Source organism: Acanthisitta chloris, unplaced genomic scaffold (genome assembly GCF_000695815.1).
Source record: "Acanthisitta chloris isolate BGI_N310 unplaced genomic scaffold, ASM69581v1 scaffold12623, whole genome shotgun sequence".
In the NCBI taxonomy this organism is placed as follows: Eukaryota; Metazoa; Chordata; class Aves; order Passeriformes; family Acanthisittidae; genus Acanthisitta; species Acanthisitta chloris.
In genome coordinates, this window is record NW_008666680.1 from 6,145 (window position 1) to 21,081 (window position 14,937).

The 14,937-nt window shown below is 45.9% G+C and overlaps 1 protein-coding gene across 1 annotated transcript in view; it reads left to right on the forward strand.

The window, feature by feature from the left end:
• Window positions 1-4,141: 4,141 nt before the first annotated feature.
• Window positions 4,142-14,937, forward strand: part of LOC103799883 (calcium uptake protein 1, mitochondrial-like) — a gene marked incomplete at both ends in the record, with an annotated part of 14,797 nt that continues 4,001 nt past the window's right edge. The window contains 2 exons of the mRNA XM_009072235.1: window positions 4,142-4,256; window positions 13,195-13,277. Of these exons, the coding sequence (XP_009070483.1) occupies window positions 4,142-4,256; window positions 13,195-13,277 (198 nt within the window). The remainder of the gene's footprint in view (window positions 4,257-13,194; window positions 13,278-14,937) is intronic.

The following is a 14,937-nucleotide window of genomic DNA, read 5'->3' on the forward strand; positions in this document are numbered from 1 at the left end:
TCAGAGGTGGTTGTGCTTCATCTCAAATCCTTTGCTAATTACACGGTTGCTCTGTGGTTCTGGGAAAATTGCCTTGCATGCACTTGGGTATTTCCTTTGTTGCCTTTCTGAAAGGTCTAAGTCACTCTGAAGCGGTGACACAAAGCTGATAAACTCCTGAAGTTCATGGAAGTCCAAAGGTGATGCTGAAATAGGAGTTACAGGAATAAATGTGTCCGAAGTGTGTTTTCTCCTCCAGACTGAAACCCAGATGGGCAGCTCTGAGAGACGTCGTAACAATGAGTTCTTCCCAGAGTGGCAATTAAATGCTGCTCATTAAGTAGTTCCTGAGATGCCAAATGAAGTGGAGCTACAAGGATTTAGCTGCTGGGGCTCTTCTAGGCCTGTGTTGGGAATGGGAACACCAGCATGGTGTGGCCACCTCCTTCCTCTGCAGGATGGAGTCCCTTCATTGGCAAAAATACACCTTTTTTCCCCCCCAGATTTGCATAATTAAATACTAACACCTTTCACACTTCACTCAGCCCTGAGGAAACAATTTCAAACCCCCAAAAAAAGGTAATATTTGGCAACGAATGGAAGATTCGGTGGCTTTTTCCCTCAAATCCTTTGTTACTTGGGAGCTGCACCATGTCTTTGGTTCCAGGGAAGCTCCATCAATAGATTAAAGGTAAAACATGAGGTTTGTCATCTTTGGGTGCTTTACAGCCTGTACATGACACAACTGTGGGGAGTTACCTGCATGTGGCTCATGATTTCCTCCAGCACATGGTTTGGGGAGCTTGGACACTACTGAGATGTTCAACCCACCCCCTGGAGCTATCTGAGCTTGGAGCCTGAGCTGGAAAGGGCAAACCAAGTTTTGTGGTGTCAAGTTCAAGTATATTGGGCTTTTTTCCTGTTGTCCATGTGTGGTGTTGTGGGATAATGTGCCTGAATGCCTCTTGGAAGCTTTGTCCCACTGAGTCTGCCTGGTGGCTTCTCACTCCCCTCACACCCCATGCTTGTGCCAAAAGCAGTGGGATATTGGGCTTTAGTGCCTTTCACGTGTTAGTTTGAGTGTTTGCCTGTCTGTGTGCCTGTTAAACATGGATCTACTGCTTAACTGAAGAAATACATCCTAATTGTAAGCTGTTCCCTGGGGCTTGTTCGTTTAGGAATGCTCAGGGTTGGCTGTTTTTAGGGTGTGCTGAGTGATCTGAACCAGTTACTTTGGATTGAGGAATGGATTTTACACAGAAAAAACTGCTAAGTGGAAGACATTTGACTGTTTTAACTGAGCTCTTTGGGAATGACCTTGTGGTCACATACAAAAGGGTGTGAAATGTGGAAGTTGCCCTGAAATCACGTAGGTAACTCATTTGTGAAGGTGATATGTCTGTAAAGAGGTTTGGAAAGGGATTTTTTCCTGGCTGTGCCGATCACTTGCATTACCTTACTGGCTAAAAGGGAGTTTGCTGGAAGGAAAATGGGATGTGGAAAAGAACCTTGAGGTTTATAGAGAGTTTGAGGTGTTAGTGAGGATTGACTTTGGGTCTTTGAGCTTGGAAGGACATGACAACTCATGTTGTACTTAGTGAGGGAGGGAGATTGATTTATTCTACTTTATATTATTTTACCTGGGGTTTATATATAATTTGATAGATTATAATGTTTCATGGTTGGTTTTTCTTCTGTGAGGGTGGTGAGACACTGGCACAGGTTGCCCAGGGAGGCTGTGGCTGCCCCAACCCTGGCAGTGTTCAGAGCCAGGTTGGGTAAAGCCTTGAGCAACCTGTTCTGGTGGGAGGTGTCCCTGCCCAGGGCAGGGGGTTGGCACTGGATGATCTCTAAGCTCCATTCCAGTCTCTTCACGTACTATGAATGAATCTATGAAACAGCCCCTGGAAAGATGCTTCCAACCATTCCCATAGTGCCTGAGCTTCCCATGGAGTTCATGGAAAGCAAACACAGCTCAGAGAGCCAGAGGAAAATAAATGGGAGTGTTGGGAATTTTTAACAACTTCTCCTCTAGTGCTGAGAGCCTGAAAATGTTATTGATCAGGCCAGTTCTTATTTTCTCTTATTAAGCTGAGTGGGAGAAATTCCCTGTTCTGTGGGCTGCAGGCTGCTGAGCACCACAGTCACAGCTGATGCTCCCCAGGATTGGGACAAGGAGATGTTTGTTCAATAAAAATAAATAACATTTTTCTCTTTGTTTGCTCCAAGTAAGGTGCAAATGGGTAAATGCTTCTCCCTCCCATCTGTCTACATCTTTGTATTTCAGAGAGCAACTAACTTAATATCCTTTTTATTATTAGTCTCTGGGTGTGCTTTTCCTCTGATGAGGAATATTTGGAGCTGTTTGATGCCAACTACGAATTTTAAGTGCAGGAAAGGAAGGCCATAAAAATTAATAAACCAGCCTCTGGAAGTTTTTTTGGAGCAGGATGCTAATAGGTGGGTTTGATAAATGCTGCTCAGGAGAGGCAATCAGAGGGAGAGGCAATAAATCACAGCAGCAGGTGAGATGCTGCTGGCAACACCTCCAGCAAACTGCTTTGTCCACAATTCCTCCCTCTGGTTTGAAGGAAAACCAGACTTGTTTACTTGTTCTTCACATCAGCATCAGTGCAATTTGGCTTTGGATCCATCTCGAAGGGAAGTGAAGCAAAAATGGGGTTTTAAGTAAATGATACTTCAACCTGGTGCCCTGAGAGCATAAAGAGCTGTTATCTTGCATCAAGTGAATGCCATTAGCATCTTGTCTGCTGTGTGATTCACCTCTTATTCAATCCCTGCCTCTATCCAGATGGGAAAGGCAGAGTTACTGGGAGGAATTCGATGTGATCAGTAGAGCTCTTTTCTCCCGGAAACTGTGTTGTTCTGGTGCTCTATATGATTCTTTTTGTCTCTTTTCTTGTGGTTTCCAAGCCAGATACGGGTTAAATTTTCATCTCAGTTATTAGCTGAGCTCATCCCCACTCTGCAGCCGCAAGCAATGGTGAGTTCTCTCAGAAACCCTCAGAGCTGAGGTGGGTGAGAGGCTTCAGCTGCAGCCAGTGGGGCTGACCTGGAGAGGTGCTAACCCTTGCTGGGATGTCTCCGTAGGCTTCCAGTGACAGCAGCCACCTGGTTGCTTCCCAACTTTCTAATTCTTTGCAAGCCTAACAGTTGAACCTGATGTTGTGTTTTGCCTGCTTGTTGGATTGTCAGTTAACCAGTTTTCTTTCCTTTATCTTGTATATGGTGGGATCTTCGCTAGACAGAGGTAACGGTGGGGCCAGCACAGCTGGAGCCTCGTGTGGTGCTGTGTGTTGGTGGTTTGTCCTAATCCCTCCCTAAATCCAACTCTGCTTTCACCATGCCTGTGTGCTTGCATGGCCTGGGATTCCTGGAATAACCTCATCCACCCCTACTCTCCTTTATACTCTTTCAGTTCTCCTTGTTGTGTGTGTGTGTTTGTGCCTCCTCCTGCTGTGTTCTTCCAGTGGGCACTAGTGTGGATTTCCTAACAGTCTCATGGATCCTTTTCAGTCTTTGAAGGTTCTGTGGCTCAAAGGGACTTGGATTTCTAGCTGAGTAAGATATTATGAACTGATGACTGCAGAAGAACTGGAGGGAGTGGGAGTTTGAGATGGGTATCAGTCCCAGTGCTCCCGGTGAACTCACGCACACACACTCCTGGGTCATGTGTTGCTGATAACCACATGGTTTGAGAACTCTCATCATGCTTTATATTCATGTAAAGTAGCTCTTTCTTGGCTGCTGCTACAACAGATTATAACTAAAAAGCTGTCAGTGAAATATATTCATTTCCCTTCTGAATCCTCTATTAAGAACCTGATTTTCACAACACTAATCTCAAAGATTCAGGTCATTTTAAGCAAAACAACCATAGTTTTATTGATCTGCGTTTCAGCTAGGCCAAAACAGCTAATGAATCCTGTGCAATTCCTTATCTCTCTGGAGATGGGAAGCACTGATCTTTGCTGAGCTCTTCTGACAGATTTGAAGGCTGGAAAAGGTCCACTGGATGTGAATGGAGATAGTAGGTGTGTGTTGGTGCAGTGGCTTGTTGGTGGTGAGGACACAAACAAATCTTCCTTTCCTGTGTTTAATCTGTTGCTCTCCTGTCTCTCTGGGCTGTGCTGGTGAGCAGAAGCTGTCCCAGGAGCGGGAGAGGTTTGCAGATGAGGACAGCATATTCTATGCCCTTGGGGAGTGTGGACTCATCTCCTTCTCCGACTACATCTTCCTCACTACAGTCCTGTCCAGTAAGTACAGCGGGGTTTCCCTGCAGCTGGTGCTCTGTTGGGGTTTGAAGGTTTACAAGCAGTGAGTTTGCTGTTGTTGTCTCCATCCATTCCCCTAAAAGGTCTCCTTGACTCTTGCAACTTGAGCTGAGCAGTTGCTGTTGCTTCATGTGGTTTAGCTGCGCTTGGAGTGCTGCAGGAAGATCAGCAGATTGATGACTTCTGAAGATTTATCTCTCCCTTAGAAATGTGACAAATATTTTCTTAATGAGTCATTTGAGCCACTGTTCAGAGCTGTAAATGGAGCTGTGTTTTTGGCCTGTGCTCACATGATATTCCTGTGTGTGGATGGACATTGCTTTCCAGCTCTTTGCTGGTTGCAACCCTATCCAAACTCCCTTCTCCTGCTGTATTTTGACTTGAGTAAACTCAGGCTTGTGTGTGATGTAATCCAATGAGGAGAGAAGTGAAGCTGTTTACATTTCAGCAAGTATGATTAGATACCTTCTGTCTTTTCACCCTGCTGCACTTGCCTTCCATCTGTGATATTTCTGTGCTCTGTTGATCTGCTCCACCAGAGTCTTTTGCACTCCACGTGCTGGCACAGAAATGTTTGCTTTGGTGGCAAGAACCAATGAAACTGAAGCCTCTGAAAATGTCAGATGGCATTTCTAGACATTCTTCAGATGGAAAGTAAGCTCCAAACCTCATTGGCAGAGCTGCTTTAATTGTTTTGGAGGGTTCTGTGTCCTAAACACCAAAGCTGTTTTCAGCCCCATTAGAAAATGGGGGGGGGGGGACACACACGAATGGGGAATAATCTGTCCAAATCACCAAGAGATGCTATTTTCAGACTTTAAAAAGAGAGAAAAATTTGTCCATCTAACCTTGTAAGTATCTATTTCATGCTGACCTGATCTGTGGAATTAAAGAGTTGGATGACTGAATTCAGCCCCCAGTGCTGCTCAGGGGCTAATCACTGGTGTTTAGTCAGAGCAACAGGTGCTTTATCCCCCCCATGTTCTTGTGAGCTGTGCCATGGAACTATGAAAGGCAGCTTCAGCTTGCTGAGGATCTATTACCAGGGAGAAGCAATGTTCAGGGTCTTGTTTGTTGTCAGATGGAGGTGGCAGGGGAAGACTTGTATGTGACCTTCATGCTGTGAAAGCAAACACTGAGAGATGAAGCTGCTTCAAGCTAGAGAGTTTGTTTTATGGCTTTAATCTGCTTTTTTGTTTGGCCGAGGCTCAGAAGTGGCTCTGAAGACTTTTGCTGTTCCTTTCTGAGCCTTCATCCAACTTGTGCCAGAATGATCTCAGGTATACACTTGTGTGGAGAGCTTTCAGCTGAGCCTCCACAGCTGACAATGAGCTCTCAAACCTCTGGGGTCACATTGCTGAGTGTGGTTTGGAAAACACTCCTGCCCTTGGCTTTATGGCTGTGCTGGTGGTGAACAACCCCCTAATCAAATATGCAAGGCACAAAGTTAACTCCATGTGCTTCCACAGGCAGCACTAAGGGAAATTGTTCTTGCTTTGGTGTCATTTCTGTGTTGTAAGAGTAAAAGGAAAGGTCCACCTTGTGCTGGAGGAGCAGCCAGCCCTGTCCTGGAGGGCTGAGTGGGAGGGATGGGGTCTTCCTCTTGTTCTTGGTCTTTAAACACCTGCACAATTAGTGGGGAGTTAGTTAGACGAAGAAGAGGAGATGACTGGGTGCTGTGTGTTTTGAGGAGGGATGTGAAGGACAGGCAAGGGAGGAGCTCTCAAAAAGGAAAATCAAAAGAAAAAGAGAGGAAAATAAAGCATTCCAGGGATTTTAGGCTGATTTCTAGGTATTTTGGGAGGTTGCTGAATGATTACTGAGAATGGAGGAATGTCTCTGCAGCTATTGTCAAACGGTGATTTCCCCACAAGAACTGTTTTGGTTTCATTTATAAATCATTGGCTTTTATGAAAATAAAACTCCCCAACAAACCTTGTGGCTAGGTGGAAAATTCACACTTGCTCCTTGCTGGTTTACTTTGACCAGTAAACATTCCTTGCAGGAATCCAGTTGTCTGTGATGGCGTTGGGTTTTTCTCTGGGAAATAAATACAATAGAATGAGGAAAGTAAGTCTTAAAGCCTGACAGTTCAATATTGGCTTGCTCCCTGTGTTGTTTAAATAACCCAAACATCAATGAGGTGTCTGGACAAGAGTGAGCTGGAATTGCATCAAATAGATTAAAACAGCTAAATATTGAGAGAGGAAAGTGGAATATTGAAGACAGGCTGAGAGACTTGGGGCTGTTCAGCCTGGAGAAGAAGAAGGCTGTGTGGAGACCTCAGGGCAACCTGCCAGGATCTGAAGGGGCTCCAGGGGAGCTGCAGAGGGACTCTGTGTTAGGAACTGCAGTGACAGGACAAGGAGGAATGGGGAGAAATTGAATGGGGGAAATTTAGATGAGATCTTAGCCAGAAGTTTTTCCTGTGAGGGTGGTGAGACACTGGCACAGGTTGCCCAGGGAGGCTGTGGCTGCCCCAACCCTGGCAGTGTTCAAAGCCAGGTTGGCTAAAGCCTTGAGCCACCTATTCTGGTGGGAGGTGTCCCTGCCCAGGGCAGGGGTTGGGAGCAGCTGATCTTTAAGGTCGATTCCAACCCCTAAAATTCTATGATTGTATGATTGAGCACTGAGTGGAATAGTCAGGAGGGGAGTGTGAGATTGGGTCTGGGGGTGGGAGCAGGAGGGAGAGTGATAGATGGAGGTCCATCATGGTCTGATATGGCTTATTGAACTCCCAGGTGATGAGTGAGAATCTCTGAACACAAGAAAACCCCAAGTGCTTTGTGTCTTTGTGCTCTGCAGGAGAATTGTGCCCACGAAGTCTCCTCTTTGGGCTCCTGCCCAAAGCACAGCCAGACCTTGGTGCTTCCCAAAGCTTTTCCTTTCATTGCCTGTGCACCTCAGTTGTGTTCCCTGGAATGGGGAGGAGAGGACTGAAGGCTTCATGTTGCTCTCAGACAGCTGTTTGCATATTGCTCAGACAATGTAGTCTGTTGCCACATTTGATTTAGGAGCAACTCCTCACCCCAGCACTGTCTGTTCGCCTCAGCTGCTGTGTTTCTGTGAAATGTATTTTTAAAACAAATAAAATAGGTGTTAACTGTTTCAGAGTGTTAAAGGCAGTGAGAGGTGAGGGGCCTTGAGGATACACAGTAGTTTCTGTGCTTCAGCTGCTCATCATGTCTGGGGCAGAGGTAGAAAGATGAGCAAAATGCTGGTGGGATTTCCTCTGGATCCTTTGAGTGTCGTAGGAAAACAGACATAGCTCCCCTGACCAAAGAGGGTTTTGATTCTGGACTTGTAGAGCAAGTGGAGGAAGGAGAGAAATAGCTTTTCCATCCCCAGTGCCTGCAGTTTCCAAGGGGGATCTGTTGTCCAGGAGCACTAATGCCAGTTCCATTACCAGGTATTGAAGGGAGCTGGGCATTAAAGGAATGAATTGGTGTTGTTCCCACAGTTAGGCTGTCACTGGGTCTGGATTTACTCCTCCTGGCAGGAGGTTAAATAATACTGGCTGAACCCACAGTGATTAGTCTCTTGCCAGGGCTCTCAGAGCAGACCTGCAGCTCCTTCTGCCATCTCCTCTGGCTTCTTCCTCAAGCTCCATCCTTATGGATATTGAGGCCTCTAGCTTAGGGTAGATTCATTTTTCCCCTCTGCGGGAAATCCAACCCAAGCCATCTGACTCTGGAAATGTCCTGGCAGGATGCTGAGCTCTGTGCTGTCCCTGGGATGGGGTGGCACTGCCTGCCCTCCTGCCCCTCTGCATGCAGGTGACAGTGTCAGGGTCTGTTTTGCTCTGTGGCTGTTTTGGATATGTATCCTGGCTAACAGGAGTGTCTCCAGCCCCGTTGAGTGAGATCTGTTATCTTACCAGTGATGGTTTAATCCTGCACAGCCACACCAAGTGCCACAGGGCACTTGTTTCTAAAAAAAAAAAAAAAATTAAAATAAAGGAGGTATGAGAAGGTTCCTTTGAGTTCATAGAAGTATTCTTGGTGTAGGTCCTGTTCATGTTTAATTTGATCTTTAGTCTTTCCAGAACTGTTTAGCTCATGGATCCATCTCACCCACACTGCAGGGATGTCTTCATACCTCTCTGCCAGTCACTGCTGGGTGGCATTTCCAAGATCATAGAAATTTAGGTTGGAATGGACCTTAAAGATCAGCTGCTCCCAACCCCCTGCCCTGGGCAGGGACACCTCCCACCAGAATAGGTGGCTCAAGGCTTTCTCCGACTTAGCTTTGAACACTGCCAGGGTTGGGGCAGCCACAGCCTCCCTGGGCAACCTGTGCCAGTGTCTCAAGGTGTATGAGCAGCACAGAGATCTTTTCCAAGGGATGTCCCAGCTTCCAAACATAAACCTGGTTGCTTCCTGTCAGTGAGGGCTCTGTGGCTCAGCATCCCACCTCTACCCTGTGCCATTCTGGAGGACAGGATGGAAACAGGGTGAATGTCTCATAGTTGGCAGTTTGGAGTCTTCCCAAGCAGAGCTTGAGCTCTCTGATGTGAAATCTGACATCAGGGCATGGGATGCTCCACCAGCCTCTTCTGCAGGCTTCACATGGTCTTTGTCTGCTCATCTCCTCATCACTTGTATGGTGTGATAAGCTGATGGATCTCTACCAACTTTCATATCTCAGAACATGGTAAATTCACACTGGAAAAGGACTACTCTGCATGCAATACTTGTCAGCCTGGGTGAGAAGCTCCAGAAACCTAATTTTGATTATTTCCATAGTGTTAGGATATGGAGGAACTTCGTATTGCTCACCACAATATCCCAGAACGACAGAGATCATAGGAAGGGACAGAGAACTCTGTTTAAATCGCAGTCACTTCACTTATGTGTGGCCACATACTGCATGAGCTGCAACAGGAGGCAGAAAAAGACTTGTTGAGAGGTTTCTCTTCATGTGGAATATTGAGTTCGGGGGAAAGATAAGATCAAATCAGGGCAAACCCAGGAGAACGTGGCCTTTCCCACCAGTGGGCTTTTAATGCCTCTCAGAGTGCATTGCTTGTGGTGAGGGCATGTCAGTAAAGAGCAATTGAGTGCTGCAAATTGGTCCAGTGAATGATTGAAAATAGTATAAAATGGCGTAATTGGCTTAAAGATGCCTAATCAACCCATCTAATCCCTCAGAGGCTCCCTGGGGCTTCCCACTGATGGATGGAGTGGGTTTGGTCAATGTGGGCAGTGCTGCTGCCTGTCGTCTGGTTGCCTGGTGGAGGTTGTTCATCTTTAACACTCCTGTGTGTGGCTTTTGCTTTCCGTTCTGCTTTTCTGTGCCCAAATACTTGATTTGAATATATGAATCGAGAAAAATGCTGATTGTCCTTTGTACTAATTCCTGGGTTAGTTGGAGAAGGAATTGGTGTGGAGGCCTGGTGGATCTACAGGATCATTTCCACCTGATCTTTGTAGCTATAGTTTGATATATCTCCAAGTTAGGAATAGCTAAGTCATTCATTGACAGTGGTTTGGGCTCTAGTACCATGTTTGCACTCACGTTTGTCTATTGGAAGGTGTCCCTACCCGTGGCAGGGGTTTGGAACAAGCTGATCTTTAAGGTCCCTCCCAACCCAAACCATTCCATGACTCCATGTCAATGATTTGGAGGAATCATTAGGAAGTTGTTGTATCCTCCTGAACACCTAAAGACAGAATTAAAGCTACAAGGGACATTGCACTTGCCCTGACCAGTTTGTGCCTCATTGCTCAAGGGAAATCAGTTGCAATGAAAACATCTTGGTTGTTAATCATGTCCAGAAGGATGGTGAGGAGATAGCTCAGAGATCAAAGAGAGCTGGGAGTGCAGCACAGAGCTTGGGGACCGATCCAGAAGTGGTTTTCTCTTGTCAAGTTGGGCATTGTGCTGGATTTAAAGCAAACAGTGCATGGAATGGCCTTGGAGAGCACTGCAGGAGTGTTCATTTGGAAGCATCTCAAGGAGGCAGTGGGGAAATTTAGGGAAGCTGCAGGTGAGAATAGAAACATTGGGGGAGCAAAATAAAAGGGAGGGGAATGGGCTACATTTAGCTGTTGCTTTTCTGGTCTGCAAGTTTGAGAGATGTAAGTGCAGGAGGAAGAAGAGCAGTGGAGGTTGTGTAGGCTGAGTCATGGGGACAAGTTATGCACAGCGTGAGCAGGGGGGATCAGCTGCTCTTGGGGCAACTCTTCCTCCAGGAATCCTGGTCAGAGGCATCACAGCCTGGAGGAGAGGCAGAAATCGTCGCTCAGGACTCAGAGATCCATCCCTGGATATCAGGGAGGCACATCCTAAGGAACATTCCTCCCTGAGCAGGATGAGCTAATTGTCTTTGATGCCCTCTGGCTCCCCTGGCTCGGGTTTCACACTGTTTAGATTGAAGTGTTACAAGTAATTGGGGTTGGGTGTGCAGATCAAAAGGACGAACTAGCAACTCCCTTATTAGCTAAAGAAGTGAAGTAATTATATTTGCCAGTTAAAACCACATCCCTTCCCTGTCCTCAGAAAACCCTGACCCTGCAGATTTTTGATGCTGAACTGTTCATTTTCATCTTGCAAGGGATGTTCTCCTCTGGGACTTTGATAAACTGCTGCTGGAAATGTGTATTTAGAGATGGAAATGGCCCTGGCCAGGGGTAAGCTAAGTGTTTTCCTTTCTCTGTTCACTTGTGGCTGTGCAAGTGGGACATAGTATTATATTTCCTTTACAAAGGGGGAAAAACTCCAAACCCCAATTTTTAACAAGGACCAACTTTCCCAGTCTCAAAATAAACATAATTTCTCTGGCAGAGAAAATGGGGGAAGAAGGATGAGGTATGTCAATTGCTCTGCTCTTTTTCCAGACCCTTGTAACTAGATCAGTTTTGTATATTCACCCTTTTCCTCACAGAGGAAATATCTTCCCATGCAGCACTAGGTTTTGGGGCTAATAAGAAGAAATTACCTTCAGGCTTTCCTGCAGTACTTGGAATTCAAGTGGCTAAGATTGCATGTGCTATTGAAATATTAAGAGGGTGGTTGGAAGGTGCTTAATAGTGTTGCTCTGCAAGAAAATGGGGACTCAATCCCTGGGAATGCTGGATGGATACAGAAGAGGATTTCTGTATAAAAATCCCTTTAATTAGGTGTATCACTGGAGAGATTATGGAGGTGGTGGTGGGATCAGGAGGACCAGCTGTCCCCAGCTAGGAATGGAAGTGAAGGTCTTCCATCCCTTCAGGCAGAACAGAGGAGTTAGCTGAGGCACAGCAGGGATGTGGCTGCAAGGGGAGTTGCTCCGCCACGTGCTGCTGGTGGTGGCTGTGGTCATGGGAGATGTTGTATATGGAATTCAAAGCAGAGGAAGTTGAGAATCCAGAGATGATAACAGCAGGACTATGTGTGCAGTTATATCAGGAGCGTAGTGGCAGGCTGTGCCTCCGCCAACTTTAATGTCCTTATACATCTGTTTTAGGCACAAAGTGATTGGAAAAAGGGACCTCATTAGCATGTTTGTTGAATCTCTCCACTATAAAGTGCTACCAGTTATTACAGCAGGGGGAAAACACCATGTAAAACTCTCCTGGCCTTGAGTTGAAGCTAACTAATATATAAATCCAGCTCAGTTAATTCCATATGCATTTCCTTTTCATACAGTCATAGAATGTTAGGGGTTGGAATGGAGCTTAGAGATCATGCAGTCCCAACCCCCTGCCCTGGGCAGGGACACCTCCCATTAGAACAGGTTGCTCAAGGCTTTAGGTTTGAAAACTGCCAGGGCTGGCGCAGCCGAAGCCTCCCATGGCAACTTGGGGCAACTTGTGCCAGTGTCTCACCACCCTCACAGCAAAAACTTCTTCCTAATAGTCCTAATCTCTTTTGCCTGAGTGATCCCTCTTTGCCTCCCACCCCATCTGGGAGATGCCTGACCACAGAAACTCATTACTTTTTGAGCATCCACAAGATGGATTCAAAGTTGATTGCACAGATGAGGTGAGAGAGGGCTGAGGTCTCCATCCTGCTCCCAGTTTGGGTGGGGAGTGAAAACAGGGACTAAGTTTAATTGATCATTTCAGATGACAACCTGAGCACTAGTTATAGCCTCGAGGATTCCCTAGAAATCCCAAACAGCAAAATCCCTGTAGGTGGTGTTTGTCGGAGAGTGGTAGAGCAAGAGAAATCCTCATCTATTAGCTTAATTTGGAAGAAAATTGTAGCACTGTGTTGTAGCTTCAAATGGTGATGAGATACAGAGCCCAGAATGGAAACAAACTGAAGAGCTGTGGTAGGATGCAGGACAAAGAGGTTGGTTTGCTGTGAAGTGGTGTTTCTGAAGAGTTCTGATTACATAAACCATGGCAGCAGAGACTAAAAGCAGTGCAAAGTAAGGCACAGCAGCGTCTGGGGGTGGCTCAGCTGCTGAGCTCCAGCTCACACCTCATCCCAGGGCCACAGCTGACACAGGGTGCTGAGGATTTGTTTAAATTGGTACAGTGAGACAGGAGCTGAGTCTGGAGGAGAATTCCAGGTCTGCTCCTCGCCCTCTGACTGCTCCATAAGGCACAGAGAGTGCTCTGCAGTGCCTCAGGAGTGTCCTCTGGCCAAGCTGGTGTTCTCCTGTATGGAGCAGGATGGAACTCTTGCTACAATGTCTTATTCTGTAAATTGTCATTAGAAATATCAGAACGTGTCTTGCTTTTGAGCTTTCTTCACCTGTAGATGGAATAAACATTGTTCAAGCAATATCTCCTCCCAACTCCTTGTCAAGACCTTTGGTCAAAGGAGCACCATGAAGCTCATAGCTAAAGGTCTTCAAGAGCTGCATTTTCCTATTAGATTGCAAGAATTAGGGAAAATTGCTTCTGGATAAAGTAATTTGAATTTGTGCCTTTTTAACTGAGCTTTTGTGTCTCTGTTAACTGTTCTCTGTTGTTTTTTTCTGTAGCTCCTCAGAGAAACTTCGAAATCGCCTTCAAGATGTTTGACCTGAACGGTGATGGTGAGGTGGACATGGAGGAGTTTGAGCAGGCAAGTTGGACAGCAGGTTGACTTCCTAATGCTATGGCATCTTAGTCATAAGTGCAGTACTCTGTTGTGCTTTGTATTTGTAGTTGGTGCTGGTTTACATCTCTTCCTTCTGTACTCTGTTGTGTGACCTCAGTGACTTCTGGTTGAGTTATTAACTGGATGTTTCAAGACATAATTTTGCATTCAGCCAGGACAGCCATCCATGTAAACTCAGATTTCCTGCGACTTTGGCCATGCTGGATGAGGCTTGGAGCAACCTGGGCCTAGTGGAAAGTGTCCCTGCCCATGGCAGGGGGTGGAATGAGATGATCTTTACACTCCTTCCAAACCAACCCATTCTGTTATTCTACATCCCCTTACAAGATGTCACCACCAAAGTAGATAACAAGCTTTATTTCGCTGTCCTGATGTCATGGCATTTCAATCCTACTTTCGTCCACAGCTTTTAATGCATTCCTTAATTTTATTTGTCTTCAGAGAATGACCAAGGTGAGTCTGTTTCAAAGGGGAATGTATCCATTTAGTGCAATCTAAAAACATGTTATTTAGAGCATGTTTTCATTAGTTCTTTCCCTCTTACAAGGTTTTATAACCAGGGAGTTTGATGCAGGCTTAGCTTCATGCGATGCTAATGAGCTCCTCCTGTTAGCTCTAGTTTGTGGTTGTGGAGTGAGAATAGATTGGAGACTCAATCTGTCAGTGGGAAAAGCATTTGCCCTCCCCAGGCAAAAGTAAGTGATTTTCTTGCTTGTGTAGAAAAAAGCTTTAAGACTTGGGAGTTCCTAAACACCTGGAATCACAGTGAATTAGCCAAACTCCCTATGAGTGGTCGGAAGAGGAAAGTGATATGTGTTTGCAAAGAGAAGTGGCTGACTGGAAGTCACTGTCTGTGCTGTCAGAGAACAAGGCAGAGGAGATACACCACTGATGGACCTCATGTTCATGTGACCCTGGCACTTACGTGACCCTCAGGATTTCATGGGCAAGTACAGCTGCTTCTGGGCAAGGAAATGAGACTCTGGTTAAAGAAATCACCTGTCCTTGAGGGTGTTTTGTGCTGGAGAACATCTGTACTTGGAGGAGGTGCAGGGCACTGAGAGCAAAGCAGCACTGAGCAATCCTCTTAGACTTCTTACTCATGAGTTGACTTGCTGACTAGTTCACTGCAGAAGAGTCTCCACAAGGTCATGCTTGGGGGCCTTGCAATAAATGGGAAAAACTAGTGGCTAAGAAGGTCTGTGAAATGAATTCTCCTCCTCTAATCTCTTGCTGTCATCCTCCTTGAATTATCACCTGCAGGAGTGATGTCACCAGCAGGAGTTTGCTGCAGAGGCTCTATGATGTGTCTGGATATCTGGATGAGTTTGGGTGCACTCTCTGGGCTGGGAGGAGGATGGAGTGTTTTTATCTGCAATCTGATATCTCTTCACTTGACAGTTTGAAATGTAAACCCAGGAGTTGCTTCATTTTCCCTCCTCTGCTTGCTTTTCCCAAGTGAAAAGCACTGTCCTTCTTTCTATCCCATGAATACAGCACCTCACTGCAGCTATCTGATCACAGCTAACAGCTCCAAAGGTGTTTTATGGCAGCTACAATGTTCTGGAGTGAAATCAATTATGGAGATACATGAAGAAACGCAGAGAAGGATCAACCTCCTGCT